The sequence below is a fragment of the Balaenoptera borealis genome (assembly GCF_965194805.1).
Source record: "Balaenoptera borealis genome assembly, chromosome: 13".
In the NCBI taxonomy this organism is placed as follows: domain Eukaryota; kingdom Metazoa; phylum Chordata; class Mammalia; order Artiodactyla; family Balaenopteridae; genus Balaenoptera; species Balaenoptera borealis.
Window position 1 is genome coordinate 86,620,710 of NC_138870.1, and position 26,042 is coordinate 86,646,751.

The following is a 26,042-nucleotide window of genomic DNA, read 5'->3' on the forward strand; positions in this document are numbered from 1 at the left end:
CCCTTTTATGGCTGTTAGCATTTGCCTTATGTATTGAAGTGCGTGTATGTTGGGTGCATAAATATTTACAATTGTTATATCTTCTTCTTGGATTGATCCCTTGATCATTTTAAGACAGATCTTAAAGATGATTTTAATTTAGTTGTATCTTAGTACTTTTTTTTTTAAGGCAATGTAATAAAAATATATGAGCAGTTATTTGATCCCAACTTCCCGATAAGTTTTGATCAATAGTTTCAATTTTGAAATATCTAAAGGGGGCAAATACATGTATTAATTTTTCTTTCATTTATCATTGAACAAAAGCTGATTGAGAACCTATTAATAAGAATGGATTGATTACCTGCTCTAATGCCAGTCATTCTTTTAGGACCTAAGGATACATCATTTGCTCTCAGGGGACTCATAAAATAGTAGAAAGATTAATAAAATAGACAAAGTATCAGAAAGTATTAATATTTATGCAGAGAATTATAATTGTGGTTGATATGCAGAGTTATAACAGGGTGATAAGAAAGAGAATATGTGAATTGCTTCTTTATACTGGAAAATCAGAGAGCCTCTCTTCAAGTGTAACATTTAGTATCTTTAATATTTAAGAAAAATAGTTTCATAGAGTTCATATCAAACTTTTTGTTTTAATGAAGTTTGCTTAGAGTATATTTTGAGTCCATGTTTAAGGTAACCTTTTCCTGTCCATTGAGGTTTTTTAAATTGACCCTGACTGCCTTCTATGTTTTAAGAATTGTTTTTTACATGAAAGTTAAATAATCCCAAAGCATGTTATCTTTAAAAGTGCTTTTAAGATGTATATGGACTTGAAACTTCCTTAATAACTGTCTGAAAGACTTCCTATTGATTTGTAAGTTTTATTTCTACGTTTTAACTCTCTTTTGTGCTTCTTAATTTAAATATGATTAGACAGAATATGAAGAAATCTTTTTTTTTTTTAGCTAAGTTATCAGTCAGTGAATGATTTATGAATTTCATAAGTTTTGAGCATAAGTTGAGTTTAGCATTTGTGAGTCTGTTCTCAAGGTAATAGGCAAGGAGAGGATTTCAAGTGAACATTCTGGGAGCAACATCTAAGAATTAAAAACAAACAGGATTCCAGAGCATGGTGAAAGTAGTTGAGAGGGTGAGAATAAGGAGAGAATTTCATGCAAGGAATTTAATTTTGATGAAATCCAATTTATCATTTATTTTTTCTATTATGTTTTGTACTTTTGCTGTCATATCTAATAAGTCTTCCTAATTCCAAGTCATGAAGATATTCTCCTATGTTTTCTTCTGAAAGTTTTATAATTTTATACTGTACATTAGGTCTGTGATCTACTTTGAGTTAATTTTTATAAAAGGTGTGAGGTTTAGGTGAGGTTCATTTGTTTTGCATACGGATGACCAGTTGCTCCCACACCAATTATTGTAAAGACTGTTCTTTCCTTATTGCTTCTGTTGCACCTGTATCAAAAATCAAATGGCAATATCTGTGTTAGTTCTCTTTCTGGACTCTATTCTGTTTCATTGATCTGAGTGTCCCTTTGTAAATACTGTGCTTTTTTTTGTTTTTTTTTTACAATTTATATTAACTTATTCAAAGGAAACGTTTATATTCTTAAGGTTGAGAAGGATTCTTAAGACCCAGAAAGCAAAAAAAATTAGGGAAAAGATTAATGAATTTGATAATTACAAAATGTAAAATTTCTTGACCTATTCTATTAACAGTGGTAAAATATAAGAAACAGACTGAGAGAAGATCTTTGCCAGGGCATAATATATGAGGGTTAAAATCTAGAATATAAAAAGAACTACTATTAATAAGAAAAAAGCAAACAAATTACACAATAGAAAGCCATGCAAAAGAAAGAGCAGTCAGTTAACAGGAAAAGAAATAAAGATGGCCAACACATTTTTAAAAAGATTCCTAGTCTTCCAGGTAATCAGAGGAAATAGGTAAAACTTTTAAAGTTTTATAACATTAAATATTGGCCAGGATATAGGAAAATGGGAATTCTCCTACACTGTTGGTGGGGGTATAAATAGGTACAAGTGAAGGACACTTGGCAGTATGTATTAAAATAATAAAAAAGTACATTCTCTATAATCCCAGCAGTACTATAAAAACACTCAACATATATGCAGGGAGATCAGTATCAGAATATACATGCAGCAATGCTTATAATAAAATTTGGAGGAATCTAAATGACCCTCATTAGGGGAACGACTAAATTGTAATATTTTTATATTAGAATGCTATATATTACTGTTTATAAGAAGACAGGTTAAGTTTCTCTTTATGGGCCTGAAAACTTCCTGACACTCATTATATAAGCAATATTTTTTTCCTTCTTTCACAGAAGAAACGTAGAATTAAATTGTAACATTGGCAATTTACAGCAAGATTTGTGTGCTGTTTTCAAGAAAATGGATACTCCTGTGAGAAGTCTTTGTTCATAAAAACATGTTTTTCTGTTGTTTAATGTATCTATTGGGCTGGCCAAAAAGTTCGTTCGAGTTTGTCCGTAAGATGGTACAGAACAACATGAACGAACTTTCTGGCCAACCCAATATTAGAAAATAAGAGGGAAGCACCCCTTAGTGCCTCAAAGGAAATAAGAAAATTAAGACTGAATGTCACCTGGGTTCCAAGTTTCTGCCATGGGAAAGAAATCAATACTGTGCTATCTTGACTATTGTAATTGTAAAGTAATTTTTAAGATCATTTTTCAGCACATATAATATGTTGTTTCAATGTCTTCTCGCTTACATACTTAATTTTTGATGTTCTATTAACCTTACTATTGTTCCTCTGTATGTAATGTGTCATTTTGCTCTGGCTGCTCTTAAGATTTTTTATCTTTGGATGTCAGAGTTTGATTATAAGTGTAAAGGAGTGATTTTCTTTGTGTTTTCCTACTTGAGTAACTTCTTGGATCTATAAATTGATGTTTTCCACCAAATTTGGGATGCTTTTTGCCATAATTGCGGCAAATATTTTTTCTGTTTTTTTCACTCCTCTGCAGGGATTTCAATTACATGTACGTTGGACTTGTTTAAATTGACCCACAGATCTCTTTGGTTCCTTCTTCTTTTTTTTTTTTTTCTCTTTTGTTTTTCAGATTTGGTAATTTCTATTGATATATCTATATCACTGATATAGTGCACTGATAGTTTCTTTCACTTTCTTCAAGTTGCTGTTGAGCACACCAAGCAAATTTTGTTTCAGTTATTGTACTTTTTATCTCTAGTTTAGTTTTTCCACTATATTTATAGCAGATGCTTTGATGTTCTGTCTGCTAAATCTAACATGTAGGTCCACTTGGTGACATTTTCTATTGACTGCTTTTTATCCTAAGAAGGGGTCACAGTCCTTTTTCTTTGACCGTCTAGTAATTTTTGGATGAAACCCAGACATTTCAGATAATATTTTATAGCAACTCCAGTCTTTTCTCATGTTCTCCTGAGGAACATTGGTTTTTTTTTCTAGTAGGCAGGTAACTTGCCTAGATTCCAACTTCATAGTTTGTTTCCTTGGTGGTATGCATTGGATATCTGTTCTTATAGTTTCCCTTTGCTGGTTTTTTTAGCTTGGCTTTTGTAAGCCTTCCCTCTGCCTGCCAAATTTGGCAGTCAGCCAAGCATTTGGGGTAGATATGGAGCTTATTTCTGTGGATTCCTTTTTCCTAGGGATTTTCATGAATTTTCCAGTTATTCTGACAGGTTTTGGCTTTGTATACTTAACATTTCAAGCCTGTTCAGCTTCAGTTTTCTGCCACTTAAGCTATACACAGTTGTAGAGTGCACTCAGTTTAGCAAACCTTCAGACGCATAGCTCTGGTTCTTTATAGCTCAATCTTTCTAATATATTTCTTTCTGTTTTCTGTCTGTGTTTTTGATGGACCCCCTGGAATCTTCCCCATGCTTGCATAGTTTTGCTGTCAGCTAGGGGTTTTGGCTATTTATGCTCTCAATTGTTTCCAGGATTTCCTCCTTTAAATTTCTAGCTGTTTTCCCAGCTCTGAATTCTAATCTCTGGCACCTTTAGTCACTTCTATAGTCATGAAACTTGGGCCAGTAAACCACAAACTTAATTCATACCCTTCTTATTGCAGTTCTTTTAAAACTAAATGTTCCTCCACCCTCTATTTTTTGGACACTTTCCAGTGTCTTTAAATACTATTTAAAATTTTTTATTTAATATTTGTCAAGTGTAAAGTATAAATTATTGTAGTGTGATTTCTCAAACTGGTTTGATAGGAGGCCCAACTCTGAAGCATCCACCTTGTTTGTTCATTTGGAAGAACATTGCTGCCATCTCCTAGTCATCAGAGTCCATATATTGATACTTTTCTTTAACCATAATTCCCCCACCACCTTGGGGTCTGCTGTGTGGGCTTTTGGAATTCTTTCCAGATCTAATGCCCTGAACACCAGCTAATCCCATTCAGTGTGTCAAAGAGACAAAAAGGGCAATCGGGCAAATTTCAACAAAATGTTCCTCTGATTGAACAATAAAAACCAATTAGTCATTTAAAAAAAAAAATTTAATGTTTGTTATTTAAGGGGTTCACATGATCAGTTGCATCTCCCCCATTACTGGAAGTTGTAGGGCCTTGAATAACCACAAACTTGCAATTCTTACCCTTCTTGTTGCAGTTCTTCTAACATTAAATTCTCCTCCAGCTTGTGTCTGCTTTTTGGATGCTTTCCAGTGTCTTTACATAGTTATGTTTTAAAAATTTTACCTAATATTTTGTAGTTGTTACCTGTGGGAGTTCACAGTATCACTTCTGTAGTACTAGAAGTTGCAAGGCCTTGAAAAGCTATAGTTAGCTAATTTTAAGAAAAAGATCATTGAATACCCTAGTTTATCACTTGACTGTGAAGGACAAGTGCCGTATATATGAAAGAACTGTTGCCCCTATCAAGTTCTCACAAATGTTATTTATCTTGTGTTTGAACAGTCTATAGCTCTGTTTTAGGCCAGTTAATGTCAACATCAACTACCTGCTATTATTTGCTAACATTTGGTTGAATCTCTTTATTTTAATACTTAGTTGGTTATTTGGTATTGTGAAAGTCAGTATCTAGTAATTCTTCAGAAATTTAACAATTTAACTTCAGCCCTTATATCTTGCCCTGTAAAGAGACATGGGTATAGGACCAAATGGTGCCAGTTGGCCCATGCCCTACGCTTCAGGGAGCTTCATTGTTGGTGATTATTTAATGGCAAATGTATGTAGGGAAATGAGATAAGGTCTCATCAGAAATGCAGCTGTATGTTTTATATCATTTTCTAAGAGACATTTTCCAACAGTTATGATAGTTGTTATTTACTTATAGATTCTCACTGGTGGCAAGTTGGTTTCACGAGCCAGGATATGTTCATTGTTCAACCCAAGCTTTTGGTTTATATGGCAATTCTCTTTTCCCAAAGAGCTGAGTGAGATATTGTCATTGAATGATCATAAGTATTTTTACTGCATATTAAAAAAAGATTATTGGAATGGGAGAAAATATTTGCAAATGATACGACAGGCAAGGGCTTAATCTCCAAAATATATAAACAGCTCATACAACTCAACAACAAAAAAATAAACAACCCAATCAAAAAATGGGCAGAAGACCTTACTAGACATTTCTCCAAAGAAGACCTACAGATGGCCAGTAGGCACTTGAAAAGATGCCCAGCATCACTAATTATTAGAGAAACGCAAATCAAAACTACAATGAGGTATCACCTCATACCAGTCAGAATGGCCATCATCAAAATATCTACAAACAATAAATGCTGGCGAGGGTGTGGAGGAAAGGGAACACTCTTGCACTGTTGGTGGAAATGTAAATTGATACAGCCACTATGGAGAACAGTATGGAGGTTCCTTAAAAAACTAAAAATAGAACTACCATACAACCCAGCAATCCCACTACTGGGCATATACCCTGAGAAAACCATAATTCAAAAAGAGTCATGTACCACAATGTTCACTGCAGCTCTATTTACAATAGTCAGGACATGGAAGCAACCTAAGTGTCCATCGACAGATGAATGGATAAAGAAGATGTGGCACATATATACAATGGAATATTACTCAGCCATAAAAAGAAACGAAATTGAACTATTTGTAGTGAGGTGGATGGACCTAGAGTCTGTCATACAGAGTGAAATAAGTCAGAAAGAGAAAAACAAATACCGTATGCTAACACATATATATGGAATGTAAAAAAAAAAAAAAAGGTTATGAAGAACCTAGGGGCAGGACAGGAATAAAGATGCAGACCTACTAGAGAATGGACTTGAGGACACGGGGAGGGAGAAAGGTAAGCTGGTTCGAAGTGAGAGAGTGAGTGGCATGGACTTATATATACTACCAAATGTAAAATCAATAGCTAGTGGGAAGCAGCCGCATAGCACAGGGAGATCAGCTCTGTGCTTTGTGACCACCTAGAGGGGTGGGATAAGGAGGGTGGGAGGGAGGGAGACGCAAGAGGGAAGAGATATGGGGATATATGTATAACTGATTCACTTTGTTATAAAGCAGAAACTAACACACCATTGTAAAGCAATTATACTCTAATAAAGACATTAAAAAAAAAAAAACAACTCCAATGAGGTACCACCTCACACTGGTCAGAATGGGCATCATTAAAATGTCTACAAATAACAAATGCTGGAGAGGGTGTGGAGAAAAGGGAACCCTACAACACTGTTGGTGGGAATGTAAGTTGGTACAGCCCCTATGGAAAACAGTATGGAGGTTCCTCAGAAAGCTGAAAATAGAGTTACCATATGATCCAGCAATCCCACTCCTGGGAGTATACCTGGACAAAACTATAGTTCCGAAAGATACATGCACCCCTATATTCATAGCAGCACTGTTCACAATAGCCAAAACATGGAAACAACCTAAATGTCCATCGACAGGTGAATGGATAAAGATGTGGTACATGTATACAATGGAATACTACTCAACCGTAAAAAATAACGAAATAATGCCATTTGCAGCAACATGGGTACAACTAGAGATTATCACACTAAGTGAAGTAAGTCAGAAAGAGAAAGACAAATACCATATGATATCACTTATATGTGAAATCTAAAATATGGCACAAATAAGTTTATCTACCAAACAAAAACTGACTCATAGATATAGAGAACAGACTTGTGGTTGCCAAGGGTGAGGTGGGGAAGGAGAGGGATGGACTGGGAGTTTGGGGTTGGTAGATGCAAACTATTACATTTAGAATGGATAAACAACAAGGTCCTACTGTATAGCACGGGGAACTATATTCAATATCCTGTGATAAACCATAATGGAAAAGAATATGAAAGAATGTCTATGTGTGTATAACTGAGTCACTTTGCTGCACAGCAGAGATTGGCACAGCATTGTAAATCACATATACTTCAATAAAAAATAAATAAATAAAAAGATTATTTATGAATTTAGAAATCTTCAATAAAGAAAATATTTTATTGCACAGGTACAGTTACTAGCAAAGAAAATTATCTACTCATATTTAAACCTGCTAGTGAATTCAAAGAATGACTTGGCTCTGGCTCATATTCTCAATATTCCTGATAGAGGACTTGGAAGAGAAGCCTTCACTGATCTGAAACATGCTGCTCGAGAGAAACAGATGTCTATCTTTCTGGTATGGACATGTTACATTTTCAATATTTATTTTAAAGACTCTCTGAACAGTGGATCCATGTACCTTAATATAGAATTCTTGTAACTATGATAGAGCAACTTTTAAATTGTGAATATGTGTTCTATGTCATGTATTTGAAAATCCATGGTAGTTTTGTTTTTTACTATATCCTTCAAAGTTCATAAGGGAGAATTTCTCTAAAGCTCTGTTTCCCTACATGTGTTCTGCGGAGTGCTAGCCCTGTTAGATTCTCCTTGAATAAATTATTTCCAGAGGCAAAAGTTCCTGTTCAATGCTCTTTGAATAAATGTTTCCAAGGGCAAAAAGTTGGAAATCGTGTATACTCTTACTGGATATGTGTAATGCATGTATACTTCTTCCAAGAAGTCCTACCATAAAGAAATCTGCTTAAGTTAACCTTGTTATTTAACCTGTCGTTTCCTAAGTTATTTAACCATGGAAATTTCCCCAGATTATTTAAATTTCATAGATTTTTCCTTTCTTAGGATATGCTTTGGAAAATACAGCTTTAGAACATTTTGTCTTTGATGGAGATGGCCTAATGTATAGCCATCATATTATATATGTATTTTTATCATTGTAAAGGCAAGACCTTTTGAACTACACATGATCAAATGATCCTAAAATGTGAAAGCTAGATGGGGCTTAGTGAATCTAGTCTAAATCTTTATTTTACAAATAAAGAAGCTAAGGCTTGGAAGAGTTGAATTAATTGTTCAACTTTGAATAAATCAACACAATTGACACAGAAAAATTCCTTTGTTCCATATAACAATTCCAGTGGCCAGTAGTCAGTCTATTTAAGAATATATTTATTTTTTATAGAATATCACTGTCTAATTCTTTATAGACAGTGATATACTCTTTTTTTTTTGGCCATGCTGTGCGGCTTGCGGGATCGTAGTCCAGGGATCGAACCGGAGCCCCCTGCAGTGGAAGCGCAGAGTCCTGACCACTGGACTGCCAGGGAATTCCCAACAATGATATACTCTTATGAACATATTCTTACGCCCTTAATTGTCCCTGCCTTGGCTCCTCAGTCTCAGTCTCCACCTGTGTTGCCATCACCCTTGCTGGCATGAATTCTACGTGACAGTTGTTTCTTTGATTATTTGCTTCTGAATGAAAATGTGGCATGAGTTATAAAAAGTGCTTCTCTTTACCTGTGTACCTAGAAATATGTAAATGTGCCTAGCTTCATAAAATAAGGTGTAGTTTTAACTTACTAAATTATTAAACATAACCAAATTATTTGTTTTAATTCATAGGTGGCTACATCATTTATTAGAACAATAGAGCTTGGAGGGAAAGGATATGCACCATCACCATCTGATCCTCTAAGGACACATATAAAAGGATTGTCTAATTTTATTAATTTCATTGACAAATTAGATGAAATTCTTGGAGAAATACCAAATCCAAGGTATGACAAATGTGTGTTATTAGTCTGTCTTTAAAACTTCACAGAATCAGAGGTAGATTAAAAATTAAGAGCTATTGAAATGACCAAGCATCAGACTAAACTAGGAAGAAGAAACAAAATATCTAGATGAGGGAGGGATAAATTAGGAGTTTGGGATTAGCAGGTACAAACTACTATATATAAAGTAGGTAAACAACAATGTCCTACTATATAGCACAGGGAACTATATTCAATATCCTGTGATAAACTATAATGGAAAAGAATCGCTTTACTGTACTCCAGAAACTAACACATTGTTAATCAACTATACTTCAATTAATAAATATCTAGATTAATAAATTATAATCACATGACCTTTCCCCCTAAATTTCTGCTTATCTGTGATTCTAAAATTTTTGCCAAAGTCAAATGGCATGTTCAAATTAAATTTGACTAGAGAAGAGGGCTTACCATTCACTTTTTTTCTGGAAGAAATAGATTTTTGAGGATTGGGAATGAGAGAATAGATAATTTCTTTAAACTTTTTATTTAGCAATAAAGGAAACTCATACCAAGAATGAGTCAGGAAATTGATAAAAAATATGATGAATTTTAAAGTATTTTTTTTTTTTTTTAAGAAATTCACGTTCTTCTATTTATTTATGACTGTGTTGAGTCTTCGTTTCTGTGCGAGGGCTTTCTCTAGTTGTGGCAAGTGGGGACCACTCTTCATCGCGGTGCGCGGGCCTCTCACCATCGCGGCCTCTCTTGCTGCGGAGCACAGGCTCCAGACGCGCAGGCTCAGTAATTGTGGTTCACGGGCCCAGTTGCTCCGTGGCATGTGGGATCTTCCCAGACCAGGGCTCGAACCCGTGTCCCCTGCATTGGCAGGCAGATTCTCAACCACTGCGCCACCAGGGAAGCCCATGATGAATTTTATATTCTATTTTCTGCTAGGTTTTTTTTTTCATATGCATAAATTTTTGATTCATCTGGAATTTGTTTTTAAATGATATTGGAATTAAGAGGTGTTTTTAATCAGATAGACTCTCATTTATAATACTGGTATATTTTATGGTGAGTTAATTTTAGATTAATTTGTGGGGGGCAGAAGTGGGTTGTATATGCTGGCAATCATGGGAGATCATTGTCAGTTTGGTGGGTATGCCATAGCATAGTACTAATAAAAATAGCTGGTATTTATTGAACACTTACTATGTGTCAGACATTACACTGAACTCTTTATGGGGATTATCATTTGATCATTAAAAAAACCTTACATTGTAGTTGCTAGATAAATACTCAGTTTAGAGAGGAAGAAACTGAAGCACTGGTGTAACTTACCTTAGTCACATTGTTAGTAAGTAGCAGAGTTGGGATCTGAATTCACTTCTGACCCAGGAACCCATTCTCTTAATCGCTATATCTTATTCTATGAAACGTCTTTCCATTTTAAGATTCCAAGAAGAATTTTTTTCAGGATTTTATTCTGAATTGTTTCCTTCTGTCTTCTTATATGGATATCTATTACAACGAAGTGAATTTGGAAGAGGGTTTGAATATGACTTATAGTCAACATCAGTGACATCTGAACTTCTAAATAATATATTGGCCAGCCATTTCTTCTGAGATAGCAGATAATTAATTTTAAAGAATACTATATTTTTAGCAAAGCAAAATAGATATATTTTGTTGAAGTCAAATGGTACTATAGACTTATAGTAATAAAATCCTCAGAGGAATTGACTTTCAATATTTTTATGTGTTTATTTCTGTATTTACCTCATTTAAATGAAATTTTTATGCAGCTATTTTAAAAATTTTTATTGAACTATAGTTGATTTACAATATCATGTTAGTTTCAGGTATACAGCATAGTGATTCAGTATTTCTGCAGTTTATATTACATTATAGGTTATTATAAGATATTGGGTATAATTCCCTGTGCTATACAGTAAATCCTTATTGCTTATCTATTTTATGTATAGTAGTTTGTATCTATTAATCCTGTACTCCTAATTTATCCCTCCCCCCTCTCCCCTTTGGTAACCATAAACTAGTTTTCTGTGTCTGTGAGTCTGTTTCTGTTTTGTGTATATGTTTATTTGTCTTTATTTTTTTAGCTTGCACATATGAGTGATATCATTTAGTATTTGTCTTTCTCTGTCTGACTTACTTCACTAAGCATAATATTCTCTGTGTCTATCCACATTGTTGCAAATGGCAATATTTCATTCTTAGCTGTTGGATTAAGCACTAGGGTTGCTTCCATGTCTTGGCTATTGTAAATAGTGCTTCTCTGAATATTGGGGTGCATATATCTTTCCGAATTAGTGTTTTCATTTTTTCCAGATATATACCCAGGAGTAGAATTGTCGGATCATATGGTAGTTCTATTTTTAGTTTTTTAAGGAACCTCCATACTGTCTTCCATGGTGGCTGCACCAGTTTACATTCCCAGCAACAGTGTTTGAGATTCCCTTATCTCCACATCCTCTCCAACACTTGTTATTTGTAGACTTTTTGATGATAGCCATTCTGACAGGTGTGAGGGGATACCTTATTGTGGTTTTGATTTGCATTTCTCTAATAATTAGCGATGTTGAGCATCTTTTCATGTGCCTGTTAGCCATCTGTATGTCTTGTTTGGAAAAATGTCTATTCAAGTCTTCTGCCCAATTTTTGATTGGTTGATTTGTTTTTTGATACTGAGTTATATGAGCTGTCTGTATCTTGAATATTAAGCCCTTGTTGGTCTATGCAGCTAATTTTGAGTTTCAATTTTAGACATTATTTATTAACGTCCTACCATGGAAGATGAGGATTTGCCACCCACTCACCAACCTCCCAATACTCCTCTTTTCCTCTCCCCCTCCTACCACACACACAGACACATACACACACTTCTCTTCTTCTCTCCTTCTAATATAGTTATACCACAGTATCAGGTTAAATCATATTTTAGAGTTTACATTATTATAACTGTAATTATTGCCTACAGCTAAGCTATATTATATACTGTTATTATACTTCCTTTCTTGTATACATTTTTGGTTTTTTCTAGAGTCAATGATTATCTACTTTTTTCTCTTGCTTTGCTTCTTATATATTTATTATCAATTCTTTATCAAGTTTGCCAATGAAACTATACAATTTCTTCTTTTTTATTAGGTCATCTATCAGTTCTGATTTTTGCCATTGAAGACATTCCTTCTGGAGAGTCATCTATCTTCTTCATTCAGTCTGTATACTTTTGCTTGCTAGGCCTGTTTCAGAGTGTCAGCCATGAAGCTTCATCACCTTGTGAATTTTCTTTGTCTCTACCTTGTTTCCAGGATTCCATGACTTTATTTTTAATTGGTTAAACCCCTTATTTTGCTCAAGTAGCTTTCTAAAGTAAATGGGAGATAAATATCATTATTCTCACATTTGATTGTATGTGATCTTATGCTTCATTTATTTCTCCAAGGTTATTTAATTTATATGAACATTTTTTATCTGCTACCTGGATAGTCTTTGTTGTATCTAGTTGAATGTTTTTCTTTTTGTTTCTTTTGCCCTCTTTCATGTTAAAGGTGTTCCTAAAATGTAGGGTGATTCTGGACTGTTGTTTCATATTTAGGAATGAGACCCTATAAAGCTGATTAGCAGCTCTATACAGTGGACTTCATTATAGCATAGTAGCCACTTGGCTCTTCTATTGGGGATTCTCCAAATGTGAATAACTGCAGGTCTTTTCTTTGGAACTTACCCCCAAATTTCCACAGTGGCATCCTTTAATCTCTTTCTGAAAGCAGTAAGTCTGGCTAGCAGTATCCTGGGATTTGAGGTTGATGCTGAGCTGCCCAGTTCAATATGTAGACTTTTGCTCAGTCCCTCTGTTTTCAGTCATTGGTACCTATAGGTCTGGAGCCTCTCTGGCTTAGTTTCTTCAGAGTAATCCTGCTTTCCATGCTGAGGTGACAGAAGTGCACTAGCCTGATTGCTCAGAATAAGAGAGGAGATTCAGGGGTCTAAGTGTTCCTCACATAGACTGTCAACCAGCTTTCTTATTTGCAATGACACCTTCACCATAGCCTTCAGTATTGCCTTCAATTTCTGAGATTACTTCTTATTGGTGTCTCTCTTAGCAGTTAACTTATGTTGTAGCTTTCTGTGTTCTGGGTAGTCAGTTATCACCTTTCCATCTGCTCTTCGTCTTTCTGTACTTTCATGATATGCCTCTGCTCTCGACTATTGTCTCCTCTCCCATTCTGTTTTTCTTTATGGATTTAAAACATTTTCCTTTTTGTCACTTTAGTGGCACTTTAGGAGGGAGCAGATATAAGTACATATATTCAATCCAATGTAATTTGTTATAATTACATTCCTTTTTGGAGGAATTTCTAATTGGGGTAAGTTAACAGGGTAAAAGTACATCCATACATACACTTTTGTACAAAAGGATAGAAGTACATTTTAGAGGCACCTAGGGTACACTTCAGTTCTTCAATTTAGCAGCCATCTATTTTGAATATCCTGTTTGGTCATAATGAGCAATTACTCTGTGTTCTAGGGACGATACTGAAGAAGTGGGTGTTTAAATAGTCCATCTGAGCAGTCTCTATTTTCTTCTGTAAGGTGATTTTTGCATATGTTAAGTATATATGCATTTCATGATTATAAATAGTAAAGTTATCAAAAACTTACAACATGTATTCTATTTATGTAATAATGGAAAGATGTACAGGGGAAAGGACAATTGACCTAGTTTGTGGGAGTCAGGGATAAGAGTGTCAGGAGTGTTTACCTGGATGTTTGTTAACAGTTGAGCTTAATCTTGAAGGATGAACTTGAAGGAGTTAACCAGACATGGAGAATGGTGGTGAAATGAAGTCCAGAGGGGGAGAAGGCAGGATATTTCCTATAGTATGGGTAACCTATTGGGACAATGTTTCATTGGTTATTCATTTTGTCTCATAATTTCAACTTCTACTAGTCCTTTAGCCACAGTCTATAAAGATTATAAGAAAAAACAACAAATCATCTTCTGCTTTTGTCAGTTCCTTCCTTTTATAGCTCAAATTCTTGAAAAAATACTGTCTTTTATTCCACTTCCCAATTTCTAATGATTTAAAATATCTTGAATATGTCTCATGAGGCTGTAAACTCTATGAGGGCTTTATTGATTTTCTTCACTAGTATTCCCTAGCCCTAGCACAGTTTCTGGCACAGAGTAGGCACTCAATACTTATTTACTTGTCTGTGTTTAACTGACTCACACTTACTCACTTTTCCACTCTACTGAAGCTGTTCTGCAAAAGATCATTTATGATCTTCTAGTTGACATAGCCTCTGGTCTCTTTTGAGTCCTGAAGTTTGATCATTTTTTCTTTTAGAACTCTTTTTCCCATAACTTCTGATATTTTGTTTTCTTATTTTCTACTTACCTCTCTGACTGCATATATGCAAATTCTAAATCCATATTTCAGTGAAATCCAAACTCTTTCCTGAGTTTCCAAAATATATATTTATGTACCTATAGGTTGTTACGTCAAATGAAACTCAAACTTAGCATCTCCCAAACTAAATCTTCATCTTTCCCTGCGTACCTGCTTGACGGGTACCTCCCCCCAAAGTACCCAGGTTGATGAAGCCTTTCTGCCTCCAGCTGCCCAAGCAGAAATTTGGAACATATTTTTTTATTATTATTATTATTTTAGTACATCTTTATTGGAGTATAATTTCTTCACAATACTGTGTTAGTTTCTGTTGTACAACAAAATGAATCAGCCATATGCATACCTATATCCCCATATCCCCTCCCTCTTGAACCTCCCTCCCATCCTCCGTATCCCACCCCTCTAGGTCATCGCAAAGCACTGAACTGATCTCCCTGTGCTATGCGGCTGCTTCCCACTAGCTATCGATTTTACATTTGGTAGTGTATATATGTCCATGCCATTCTCTCACTTCGTCCCAGCTTACCCTTCCCCCTCCCCATGTCCTCAAGTCCATTTTCCCTTTCTCTGTCCCTTTATTCACTAAGATCCATCAATTCTTCTTACTTAACATTTTTCATATTCTTTCTTTTATCTCTATTCCTATAGCTACTATCTTATTTCCATTTTTTATGGAAAGTCTGTTTTCAGACTTTCATCCTTTCTTGCCTGGACTTTTTTTACTTATCTCCCAGTTGTTCATTCTGCCTCCAGTCTTGAGTTGCCCCATCCTGTTGTCCTCACTGCTGCCAGTGGTCTTTTCAAAGCAGCAGATGTTACTGCCATAATTAAAATCCTTCAGTGATTCCATATTAGGTACAGGATAAAAATCCAGAAACCTCAGTATGGTGTACAAATTCTATACTCTCTACCTCCTGATTGTATCTCACCCTGGCCTCTGTCCCTCAACCTTAAAACTCAGAGATAAAAATGTATTTAACCCTTGTAGCTGAGTGTAAGTTTGTACTACTTGTCTTATAATAGGGTGGTGGTGGTGGTAGGGAATCACAATAATCTTTGAGTCCAAGGAATGGTCAGGGGAGGAATCCAAATCACACTTACCTCTCTGCTGCCAGCTTTTCATCAGACCATCTTAGCTATAGTATGGCTGCATTTCTACACTTTGCCAGTAGGTGCCACCATAAAATACATGCTGTACTTTCACCTGAAAAACATCTTAAATTAGGAGTTTCAGGTTACATAAATCAGTTAGTACCCTGTTGTTCAAATGTTTAAAATTCTGTATTTCAATTTTATTACATAACAACTTTTTAGTACACACCTGCATTATATTTATTGGACTATATATTATGCATTCATAGAATGTTAAGCCTAGCTGAAATTATCCAGTCCAGAATCCTAATGTTACATTTCTCATTTAAAAATATTTCAGAATCATTTTTGATACATTTCATGTAGTACCTTTAATCACATTTAATTTTTAAAGATATAATTTATTTAACAAATAGTTATCAAATTCTTAAAGATGGTAGGGAAAAGACAAGTCATTCTATATAGTAAAGATAGTAATTCATTAAAATATTACCCATTATTTGTATTATTGCTTATTGTTCTCTTTCAGTCACTATGTTTTGATTCAGTCTTGGGGATTTAATTGTGTTTTCCCTCACTAGCTTCATTTTTCTGTTTCTGCCCCAGAGCTTTTTTTTTTTTTTTTTTTAAATTAAGAGCTGCTTTATTTATTTATTTATTTTTAGCTGTGTCGGGTCTTCGTTTCGTGCGAGGGCTTTCTCTAGTTGCAGCAAGTGGGGGCCACTCTTCATCGTGGTGCGGGGGCCACTCTTCATCGCAGTGCGCGGGCCTCTCACTGTCGCGGCCCCTCCCGTTGCGGGGCACAGGCTCCAGACGCGCAGGCTCAGCAGTTGTGGCTCACGGGCCCAATTGCTCCGCCACATGTGGGATCCTCCCAGACCAGGGCTCGAACCCGTGTCCCCTGCATTAGCAGGCAGACTCTCAACCACTGTGCCACCAGGGAAGCCCTGCCCCAGAGCTTTAATGTGATCCATTTAGCAGTCAGGAACTGCAGTTAACCTCTTTCTCACCTAAATTCTTCTATTAATGTTTATCCAGGGTAGTCATATCTTCTGGGATGCTTTCCTGAAGACCTTCTTCTTCTCTTACCTCCCCACTTAAATCCCCTCTGTACCTTTGGTATCTCATTGTATCAACTGATCAATCGTGACCTCTTAAAAAGAAATCTTTTATTCATTTTGTACCCCCAGTGCCTATGACAAATGTCCTGGCATCATTTGGGTTAAAACTTCAGGAGTTTCTAGGCTCTAGAGGCAAGAATTTGAATTATGCTATGTTGCTGAGCAGGTATTTGAAGAGCTGATGTTGGCTCTTGTAGTGAACGTATAGCAATAGACTAGTCATAGCACTGGTGTTTGCGGTATTTTGCTAAGGGTCAAAATGCTGAGCTTGGCAAGCAACTGAAATACAAATCTTATGAATTTTTCCTAAATACAGTTCATTCAGGGGATTATATCATCTTTAAAATTTAGAATATTTGTTCTTGTAGAAGGAATGGGAAAAGAGGGCAAAGGTGACTTTTACCTTCAATAGCACTGAAAGCTTTTTTTTTCTTTTTTGTTCTTATAACTGATACTGTGGCACTCTTTCATATTTGATTATCCTTCTGAATCTTTTCCAAAACTCTTCCATTAGAGATTACTTCCCAGAAAAGCACATAGTGTTAACTATGTTTTCATTTTGGCTACATTTCATCCAATTATTTTCTGTGTTTTTAATTGAAAATTAAGAAAAAGCCAGTTGGAAAAGAGAGTGCCTGTTTACATAAAATAATTCTTAAGAGTCTGTTCAGACTTCTGATTACAGATGTATAGCAGGCTAGGTCCCCTGATTGACCCTTCCATTGAAAATAATTAATACTGCTGGACAACATATTTATAAAGTACTTAAATGCATTGATGAGTAGGTGAATGCAATGAAAATAGGCCAAAAACTGGGAGAAGGAAGAAAGTCAGAGAGGGAAGTCAAGAAGGGAAACCAGCTTTTATTTTGAAAGAACTTGCTGAATTTGGTGATCTGGAGGGTCTGTTCTTATAGTCACTAAAGTCTGAGGGGACAAAGCCCAGGGACTGCCCAAGGTGAGGTGTCTGTTGGGACATACCCAACCTGTAGGGCTACTACCCTTTCAGCATAAAATGAACTAAGAATGAGGGCTTTAACTTGATATAGGGTTTCTATGAAAACCTACTTGGTAAAATGTTTTAGCACATTATTTAAGATTTAGAACAAGACAAGAGTTCCTGTTCTCATTTCTTTTCAGCATAATATTGGATGTCCAATTCAGTGTAGTAAGGCAAGAAAAAGAAATAGGAGATATAACAACTGAGAAGGAAGAAATAAAACTCTATTTAGTGATAATATGATTGTATATGTAGTAAACTCCAAGAATCTAAAGGCAAATTATTAAAATTAATGGTAGAGTTTCACAGTGTTGCTGGGCACAGATCAATTAAAAAAAGCAATTGTATTTCTACATCATAACCAAACAGAAAATGTTTTTTTTTAAAAACTTCAAAAATGTAAAATACATAGAATAAATCTAATAAAAGCCATACTAGCTACCTTCCCCCTTGGAAGGTTCAGACTCAGTGTGGAAATCTCTCTCCCACTCAGGGTTTGCATCCTGATCATGTTGCTACTAGAGATTTTTGTCCTCATGAAAACCCCCATTCATCCTGCTTACCACTCACAGCTTCCAACTTTCCATTCCAGCTTTTGTTAATTTTTTAGGGAAGAAATTGGGTGGTACTTGGAGATTTCCCCCGATTCTTACCAAGCTTAGTGGAATGTTCCCCTAGAGTAACTAGTCTGCCATAGTGTAAGTTGAAACTCTTAAGTGCTTTTCTACTGCAAATAATAATAATAATATGAAAAAGGGTAAAATACATATCTTTTATCTTACAAGTAAAAACTTCACACTGTTATGTGTGATAGCAGTCATTTATTCAGTAGAGATATCAATTATTTCTTCTGTGTGCCAAGTTAGTATGATGATTAGTAAAATATGTTTCCTTTCTCAAGGAGCTAATTTTTTCATGAAATGTTTCCCAAGCTTGTCTAGTCATAAGAATCACCTGTGATATCTTCAAAAGAAATGCAGCTATTTATCCTTGTCTGGAGATTGTGATTCAGTAGGATGTGCTCTGGAGCTGATATTTTATTTTATTTTATTTTATTTTCTATTTTTTACTTATTTTTTATTTTTCACGAATCAGGCCCTTTTTATTATATGTGCTCTGGCCAGACTCTAACATAGGGCTGTTTGGCCATAATCCACATCAAGCTCAGCAGACGACATATAGGTGAGCCCCTATACCCCTAAGAAGGACAACAATGCACTGAAATTAGCAAATCATTGAGTGAGTTCTTTGTATCAGCAGCAGAGACTAATCTACTAATCTCCCTTTCAGATATTAACCAGTTACATTGTTAGTATTTGCATTACACCTCCTATGTTTTAGACCCGTTTATTAGTGAAGGGACCTCCTTTTTCTCTGGCTTCATGTGTCCATGTGGACGAACTTCTTCCACAAAACACTACATTTCTCTCCCTACCCTTCATTCGTTCCTCCCGACTCATAACTGGTAAGATTAAAAGAACTGGGTATGGTTCCCTCAGCCTCTTTCTCCCTTTTAGAGCTGGCCTGCCCTCCAGGTGGAGGTGTACTCACTGGAGCTGATATTTTAAACAAATGCTGAGTATGATTCTGATGATCAGGCAAATTTGGAAGATACTGATGTAATGCACTCTCTGCAGTTTTCTTCTAACTTTCCTTCTCTATTTGGACAAGCTATTTATATATGAACAATCATGTTTCCAGTGTCGTTAGGGAACCTGGCTTCTTTCCTAAAACATAAAGCCTGGCAATAAGGCAGTGAGGATGAGAACTATTCATAATTTCCTTTAGGCTACTATAAAAGTCACAGAGTGGTTAAATAGCATATTCAAGGTAGAAAGTGAGGGAGTTGTGATGTGTGCTTAGGTTATCTGACTCCATGGCCAGACCACACCACTTTCTCATTAGACACTGTGAGCCTTTCCAGGGATACCTCTAGGGATGGAGATCTCTTAACTTCAAACAACAGCCTTCTTTTATTGTTGGACACCTTTAATGTCTTCTTTGTAATGGACCAAAATCCTTCCTCCTTCTCACATTGGTTTTAGGTCAGCCTTCTAGAGCAGGAACTGCAACCCAAATTCATTGAGGTTCAGCTCAGTATAAAGAAACAGTTGATTTCATGTTTTTAAAAACACTTGTTGGGCTTCCCTGGTGGTGCAGTGGTTGAGAATCTGCCTGCCAATGCAGGGGACACGGGTTCGAGCCCTGGTCTGGGAAGATCCCACATGCTGCGGAGCAACTAGGCCCGTGAACCACAATTACTGAGCCTGCGCGTCTGGAGCCTGTGCTCCGCAACAAGAGAGGCCGCGATAATGAGAGGCCCGCGCACCGCGATGAAGAGTGGCCCCCGCTTGCCACAACTAGAGGAAGCCCTCGCACAGAAACGAAGACCCAACACAGCCATAAATAAATAAATAAATAAATAAAAATTTAAAAAAAAAAAAATACTTGTCTGTTGGCCATAATTGGTCCAGTCTCTGGTTTCCTTTAGATTAGTATTAACTAGTTTAATTTCCTCTTCCATATAATAACCCTTCTCATGTTAGAGTGCATTATCATATATTTCAGGTCAGTCTCCTTCCTTATCACCTTCTTCCTAGCCCAGAACAAACACTGTGTATTCTTGGACAAGCTGTTAAACCTTTTTGAGACTCAATTTTTTTCATCTGTAATTTATGGGTAACAATGCTTATTGAATTGGTTTAAAGATTAAGTTATGTAACCTTATCATTAGTGTACAGGAATGCTAGAGATTTCTGTGCATTAATTTTGTATCCTGCTACTTTACCAAATTCATTGCTAAGACAGTCTCTTCAATAAGTGGTGCTGGGAAAACTGGACAGCTACATGTAAAAGAATGAAAGTAGAACACTCCCTAACACCATACACAAAAATAAACTCAAAATGGATTAAAGACCTAAATGTAAGGCCAGACACTATAAACCTCTTAGAGGAAAACATAGGCAGAACACTCTATGACATAAATCACAACAAGATCCTTCTTGACCCACCTCCTAGAGAAATGGAAATAAAAACAAAAATAAACAGATGGGACCTAATGGAACTTAAAAGCTTTTGCAGAGCAAAGGAAACCATAAACAAGATGAAAAGACAACCCTCAGAATGGGAGAAAATATTTGCAAATGAAGCAACTGACAGAGGATTAATCTCCAAAATTTACAAGCAGCTCATGCACCTCAATATCAAAAAAACAAACAACCCAATCCAAAAATGGGCAGAAGACCTAAATAGACATTTCTCCAAAGAAGATATACAGATTGCCAACAAACACACGAAAGGATGCTCAACATCACTACTCATTAGAGAAATGCAAATCAGAACTACAGTGAGGTATCACCTCACACCGGTCAGAATGGCCATCATCAAAAAATCTACAAACAATAAATGCTGGAGAGGGTGTGGAGAAAAGGGAACCCTCTTGCACTGTTGGTGGGAATGTAAATTGGTACAGCCACTATGGAGAACAGTATGGAGGTTCCTTAAAAAACTAAAAATAGAACTGGGCATATACCCTGAGAAAACCGTAATTCAAAAAGAGTCATGTACCACAATGTTCATTGCAGCTCTGTTTACAATAATCAGGAAATGGAAACAACCTAAGTGTCCATTGACAGATGAATGGATAAAGAAGATGTGGCACATATGTACAATGGAATATTACTCAGCCATAAAAAGAAACGAAATTGAACTATTTGTAGTGAGGTGGATGGACCTAGAGTCTGTCATACAGAGTGAAGTAAGTCAGAAAGAGAAAAACAAATACCATATGCTAACACATATATATGGAATCTAAAAAAAAAAAAAAAGGTTATGAAGAACCTAGGGGCAGGATGGGAATAAAGACGCAGACCTATTAGAGAATGGACTTGAGGACATGGGGAGGGGGAAGGGTAAGCTGGGATGAAGTGAGAGAGTGGCATGGACATATATACATTACCAAATGTAAAATCGATAGCTAGTGGGAAGCAGCCACATAGCACAGGGAGATCAGCTCGGTGCTTTGTGACCACCTAGAAAGGTGGGATAGGGAGGGTGGGAGACGCAAGAGGGAGGAGATATGGGGATATATGTATATGTGGAGCTGATTCACTTTGTTATAAAGCAGAAACTAACACACCATTGTAAAGCAATTATACTCCAATAAAGATGTTTAAAAAAAAAGATTAAGTTATGTAGGATTTTAGGTATTCAATGAAAGGTAGTTTGTGTTATCTTAGTTTTACCTAAAGGTATGCATTTGAAGTATATTGCATGTATATAACTGCATCTGAATCTTTTATCATATATCATATATAACTAAATTATTTCCCCTAGCTTTCAAATCAAGGAAGAAGTAACTTACCTTACTGAAATAACTTGCTTTTAGAAAAAGTTTTAAATTTTGTTTCTAATGGTTCTCATCCTTTTCTTAAATGTGTTACTGTTTGATTTCTAAGATTAAAGCCATATTCTTTGAAAAGTGTTGATTAACTCTGAGAATTATATTTTCAAGCTTATAAGCATATTGACATCTCTAATACTATTATAAAAGTGATCTTATTTCTATTTTCAGTATTGCAGGGGGTCGGATACTCTCAGTGATAAAGATGCAGCTGATTAAAGGCCAGAACAGCAGGGATCCTTTTTATAAAGCAGTAGAGGAAGTTGCTCAAGATTTGGATTTGAGGATTAAAAGTATTATCAATTCTCAACAAGGAGATTTAGCTCTTAGTACCACTGACATCAGTCCTGCACGGGTAATGAGGTTTTTATTTTTCATTATCCTTCTGTACAAAACATTATATCTTCTACTTGCTGTAGAAGTGGTTTACAATTGCTACTTAAGTCAGAAGAATGTGTTTCCTCTGTTATAAGATGTTGAAAATGTAAGTTTCTCAATAGATTATGCAGGATTATGTTCGACTTGGGTAAATCATAACCTCTATGAGCCAAATTGTCTCTGTTTGTTAAAGAAGCACATTGGATAATCTTCAGTATCCCTTGTAGCACTAGAAATTTATAGTTCTTGATGCATATTAAGGTGTTTTGTCACATTTTTCAATAATTATTTTTATAAAACAATTATTTTCCCATTTAATCAGGTATAAAATAAGAGTCTGGTGTCTCTGGTTATGACCCCAGTACTAGGCACTCCATAGAACAACAGCAGAAATAGTTTCTATTCAGCAGTTTATTTTTCTTTTATAGAATTTTTCTATTTCCATGATCTCTTATTTACTACCTCCATTGCCGGTTTACTGCAGACATTAGGAATTTTTCCTATACTTAGTAATTGTTTAATTATATATTCCAGAAAATTTACCTCTTTCTTGTTTTTCTTACATAGATAGTCAGACATTATAAAGTATTAAAACTATAGTTTTATAGGAGAAATTGACTACCATGTTTTTAGTTCTAGAACAGAATTTTGGAGTACGTGTTATAGTAATTCATTTGTTGCAGTTTAATTGTTCAGGTAACAAAATCCCCTTTTTATTAGGTATAATTGTGATAGCCCGTGTATGAAGAAAGACTTTTGCTTACTTTTTATGATTCACTTATTTTTCCGCAGCCCTCGGGCACTATTTTCTATAACAATGAGTGTTTTTAGTTTAACTTGAAGGCGGGACATGGGGAAGATTCTGAATTATTTCCCCACATATTTCATGTGTGTTAACACTTCCTATGACAGCTTGGCTCAAATGACAACCAGGTTTTATTATAAGTATAAATCAGGAACTGTCACAACTCAGATAATTAAGAGCACCAATCTCTCCCATTTCCTGTCACAAGAAATAAAGATGCAGACAACCTGGTTCTTAATTTTATGTTTTCAACCAAATTAGACATCTTTGAAAAATACGAATCAGTAATTCTCAATGAAGTTAGTATTAAACAGTATGGACTTCTTTGGTACTAATGAAAAATATATGTCAAGCACCAGAGTGTGATAGGCAATTTGTTAAAATTCTGGTGTAGCTATACATTACAGTTCACTTGGTAGCCTGAGTCAGCCAAGTAGAGAAAGGAGGCCAAGACCATGTTGATGAAACCTGAGGAAAGTGGTACAACTATAACAGATGCCCTCAAAAGGGCGACTCTGATATTTAAGCACAATGTCCAACAACCCTATGGGTTAGGCACTCTCATTATCCCTATTTTACCAGTGATTTAACTGAGGCACAGTGAGGTTAAGCAACTTTCCCAGAGGTTTACAGCACATACAACTGGTTAGTTGGTATGAACCCGGCCAGAAATGCCATCAGAGTTCTTACGTGTGTCTCTGTGTAATATTATCTTATCATATATTTTCCCTATTCTTCTATCTAGTTACTAAGTTTTTCCAGCTCTCCCCCTTTTAATCTGCTTTTTCTTTATCTCCACAGCTACTGTTTTAGTTCACTGCTACTACCTTCTTCATTTCTGAGCTGGACTATTACAGTCTCTTAATTTGTGGTCCTGTCTCCAGATTTAATAAGAGTCTTACCCTGGAATATAAATATTTGACACATTTCCATCATTGCTGTCATTTTTCTAAATGTAAATAGTATCATTTTATTTCCTTGCTTAATAAAGGGAGAGATTTTAACCTTGTAACAGATTGACTTATAACTTCTTTGTCTGATATACAATGCTTTCCCAGGCTCATTTCACATGACTCCCTCTCTGTTACCCTGTTCTTCAGCCATTTCATGCCATGTAGTCTCTGAAAATACCATGTTCTCTCTTACCCCTTTGTGTCTCCTCTATGAAGCCATCCTTGATCCCAGGGTAAATTGATCATGACCTTCTGGTGTGCTCCCACTGCACAATTTATACATTCTTTTCGAAATAGCACTGAGGGGACTTCCCTGGTGGCTCAGTGATTAAGAATCGCCTGCCAATGCAGGGGACACGAGTTTGATCCCTGGTCCGGGAAGATCCCACATGCCGTGGAGCAACTAAGCCCGTGTGCCACAACTACTGAAGCCTGCACGCCTAGAGCTGGTGCTCCACAACAAGAGAAGCCCGCGCACTCCAACGAAGAGTAGCCCACACTCGCTGCAACTAGAGAAAGCCCGCACACAGCAACGAACACGAACACCCAATGCAGCCAAAAACAAACAAACAAATAAATAAATAAATAAATTTATTTTAAAAAAAGGAAATAGCACTTAGCACTCTGTAATGCCATTATTGGTTACTTATTTATTTTATAAAAGAACCTACGGGTTCCTTGAGGCACTAGTTTTTACCTTTGTAGCCTTAGCTTCAAACACAATTCTTGGGACTTAGTATGTGCTTATGGGTGATTACTGAATGAATGAAGGTCAACTAGTTTTTTTATTTTTGCATTTGAGTAGATCTTTACAGCCATCTGTGAGGTTGGTATTCAGATCGCCAGAATCTCACTTCTGGTATAAGAGAGAAAAAATATCAGTATACAAAGAGGTTAAGTCACGAGGCTGAGATCACATAGATTGTAGCTAAACTTTCTGACTTAAAGCCTAATGTTATTTTGACGAAAATCTAATGTCTTCCTTTGATGATACTATTTTCTATATTTTTTGTGCTTCTGGAGGTTCACAAGATTGATTTTATTATGGCTTGAGGGATAAATATTCACATGCCTTAGAGCCACTTCTCATGGCTGATTTTTTAATAGCTTAATAGAAGAGGAAGGAGAACAATAGCACATGAAATGGAAAAGAGTGGCTGATTGACCCAGCTGGGGTGATTATTACATTTATTTGAAATTGTTTCTTGTTCTAGCCAAAATCTCATGCCATAAACCATGGCACTGCATACTGTGGCAGAGATACTGTGAAAACTTTACTAGTTCTTTTGGATGAAGAAGCAGCCAGTGCTCCTACCAAAAACAAAGCAGAGCTTTTATATGACGATGAAAACACAATTCATCATAATGGAACTTCTATTCTTACACTTTTTAGGTAAGTAATGTGGAAGTTATATGTATGTGAATATTAACTTCAGTCTATAAAGGAAATTTTTGAAAAAAACACCTCATTTGTTATAAAAGAAATACATGCTATGGTTAGGAAACTTGGGAACTACAGAAAAGTATGAAGAGAAAAAACAAAAGTTAGTTAAAGGGAGATTGAACATTTGAATGTGAGGGAGTTATATATAAAAGTAATATTTTGTGAGAGTATGACTGGTGTTTTTTGTTTTTGTTTTTTTGTTCTTGTTTTTTGCTTTGGAAATATTTGTATAGATATTTGTGTCAAAAACTTTGCTAAATGCTTTCACTTATATCAGCCCTCACAGCAATCTCTTTTAGTAGTATCCCCAATTTATAAGTGAAGAATT

The 26,042-nt window shown here is 35.8% G+C and overlaps 1 protein-coding gene and 1 long non-coding RNA gene across 7 annotated transcripts in view; both read left to right on the forward strand.

The window, feature by feature from the left end:
• Positions 1 to 26,042, forward strand: part of LOC309608954 — a 1,139,914-nt gene that overhangs the window by 90,075 nt on the left and 1,023,797 nt on the right. The window lies entirely within an intron of this gene.
• Positions 1 to 26,042, forward strand: part of PARPBP (PARP1 binding protein) — a gene marked incomplete at its 3' end in the record, with an annotated part of 112,005 nt that overhangs the window by 35,051 nt on the left and 50,912 nt on the right. For 4 of the 6 annotated variants that reach the window (XM_082349639.1, XM_082349640.1, XM_082349641.1 and 1 more), the window contains 4 exons: positions 7,486 to 7,656; positions 8,946 to 9,100; positions 22,306 to 22,489; positions 25,485 to 25,663. In XM_082349639.1, coding sequence (XP_082205765.1) covers positions 7,486 to 7,656; positions 8,946 to 9,100; positions 22,306 to 22,489; positions 25,485 to 25,663 — 689 coding nt within the window. Of the gene's footprint in view, positions 1 to 7,485; positions 7,657 to 8,945; positions 9,101 to 22,305; positions 22,490 to 25,484; positions 25,664 to 26,042 lie in introns of those variants that run through there. The other 2 variants (XM_082349642.1, XM_082349643.1) reach the window with 2 other exon arrangements.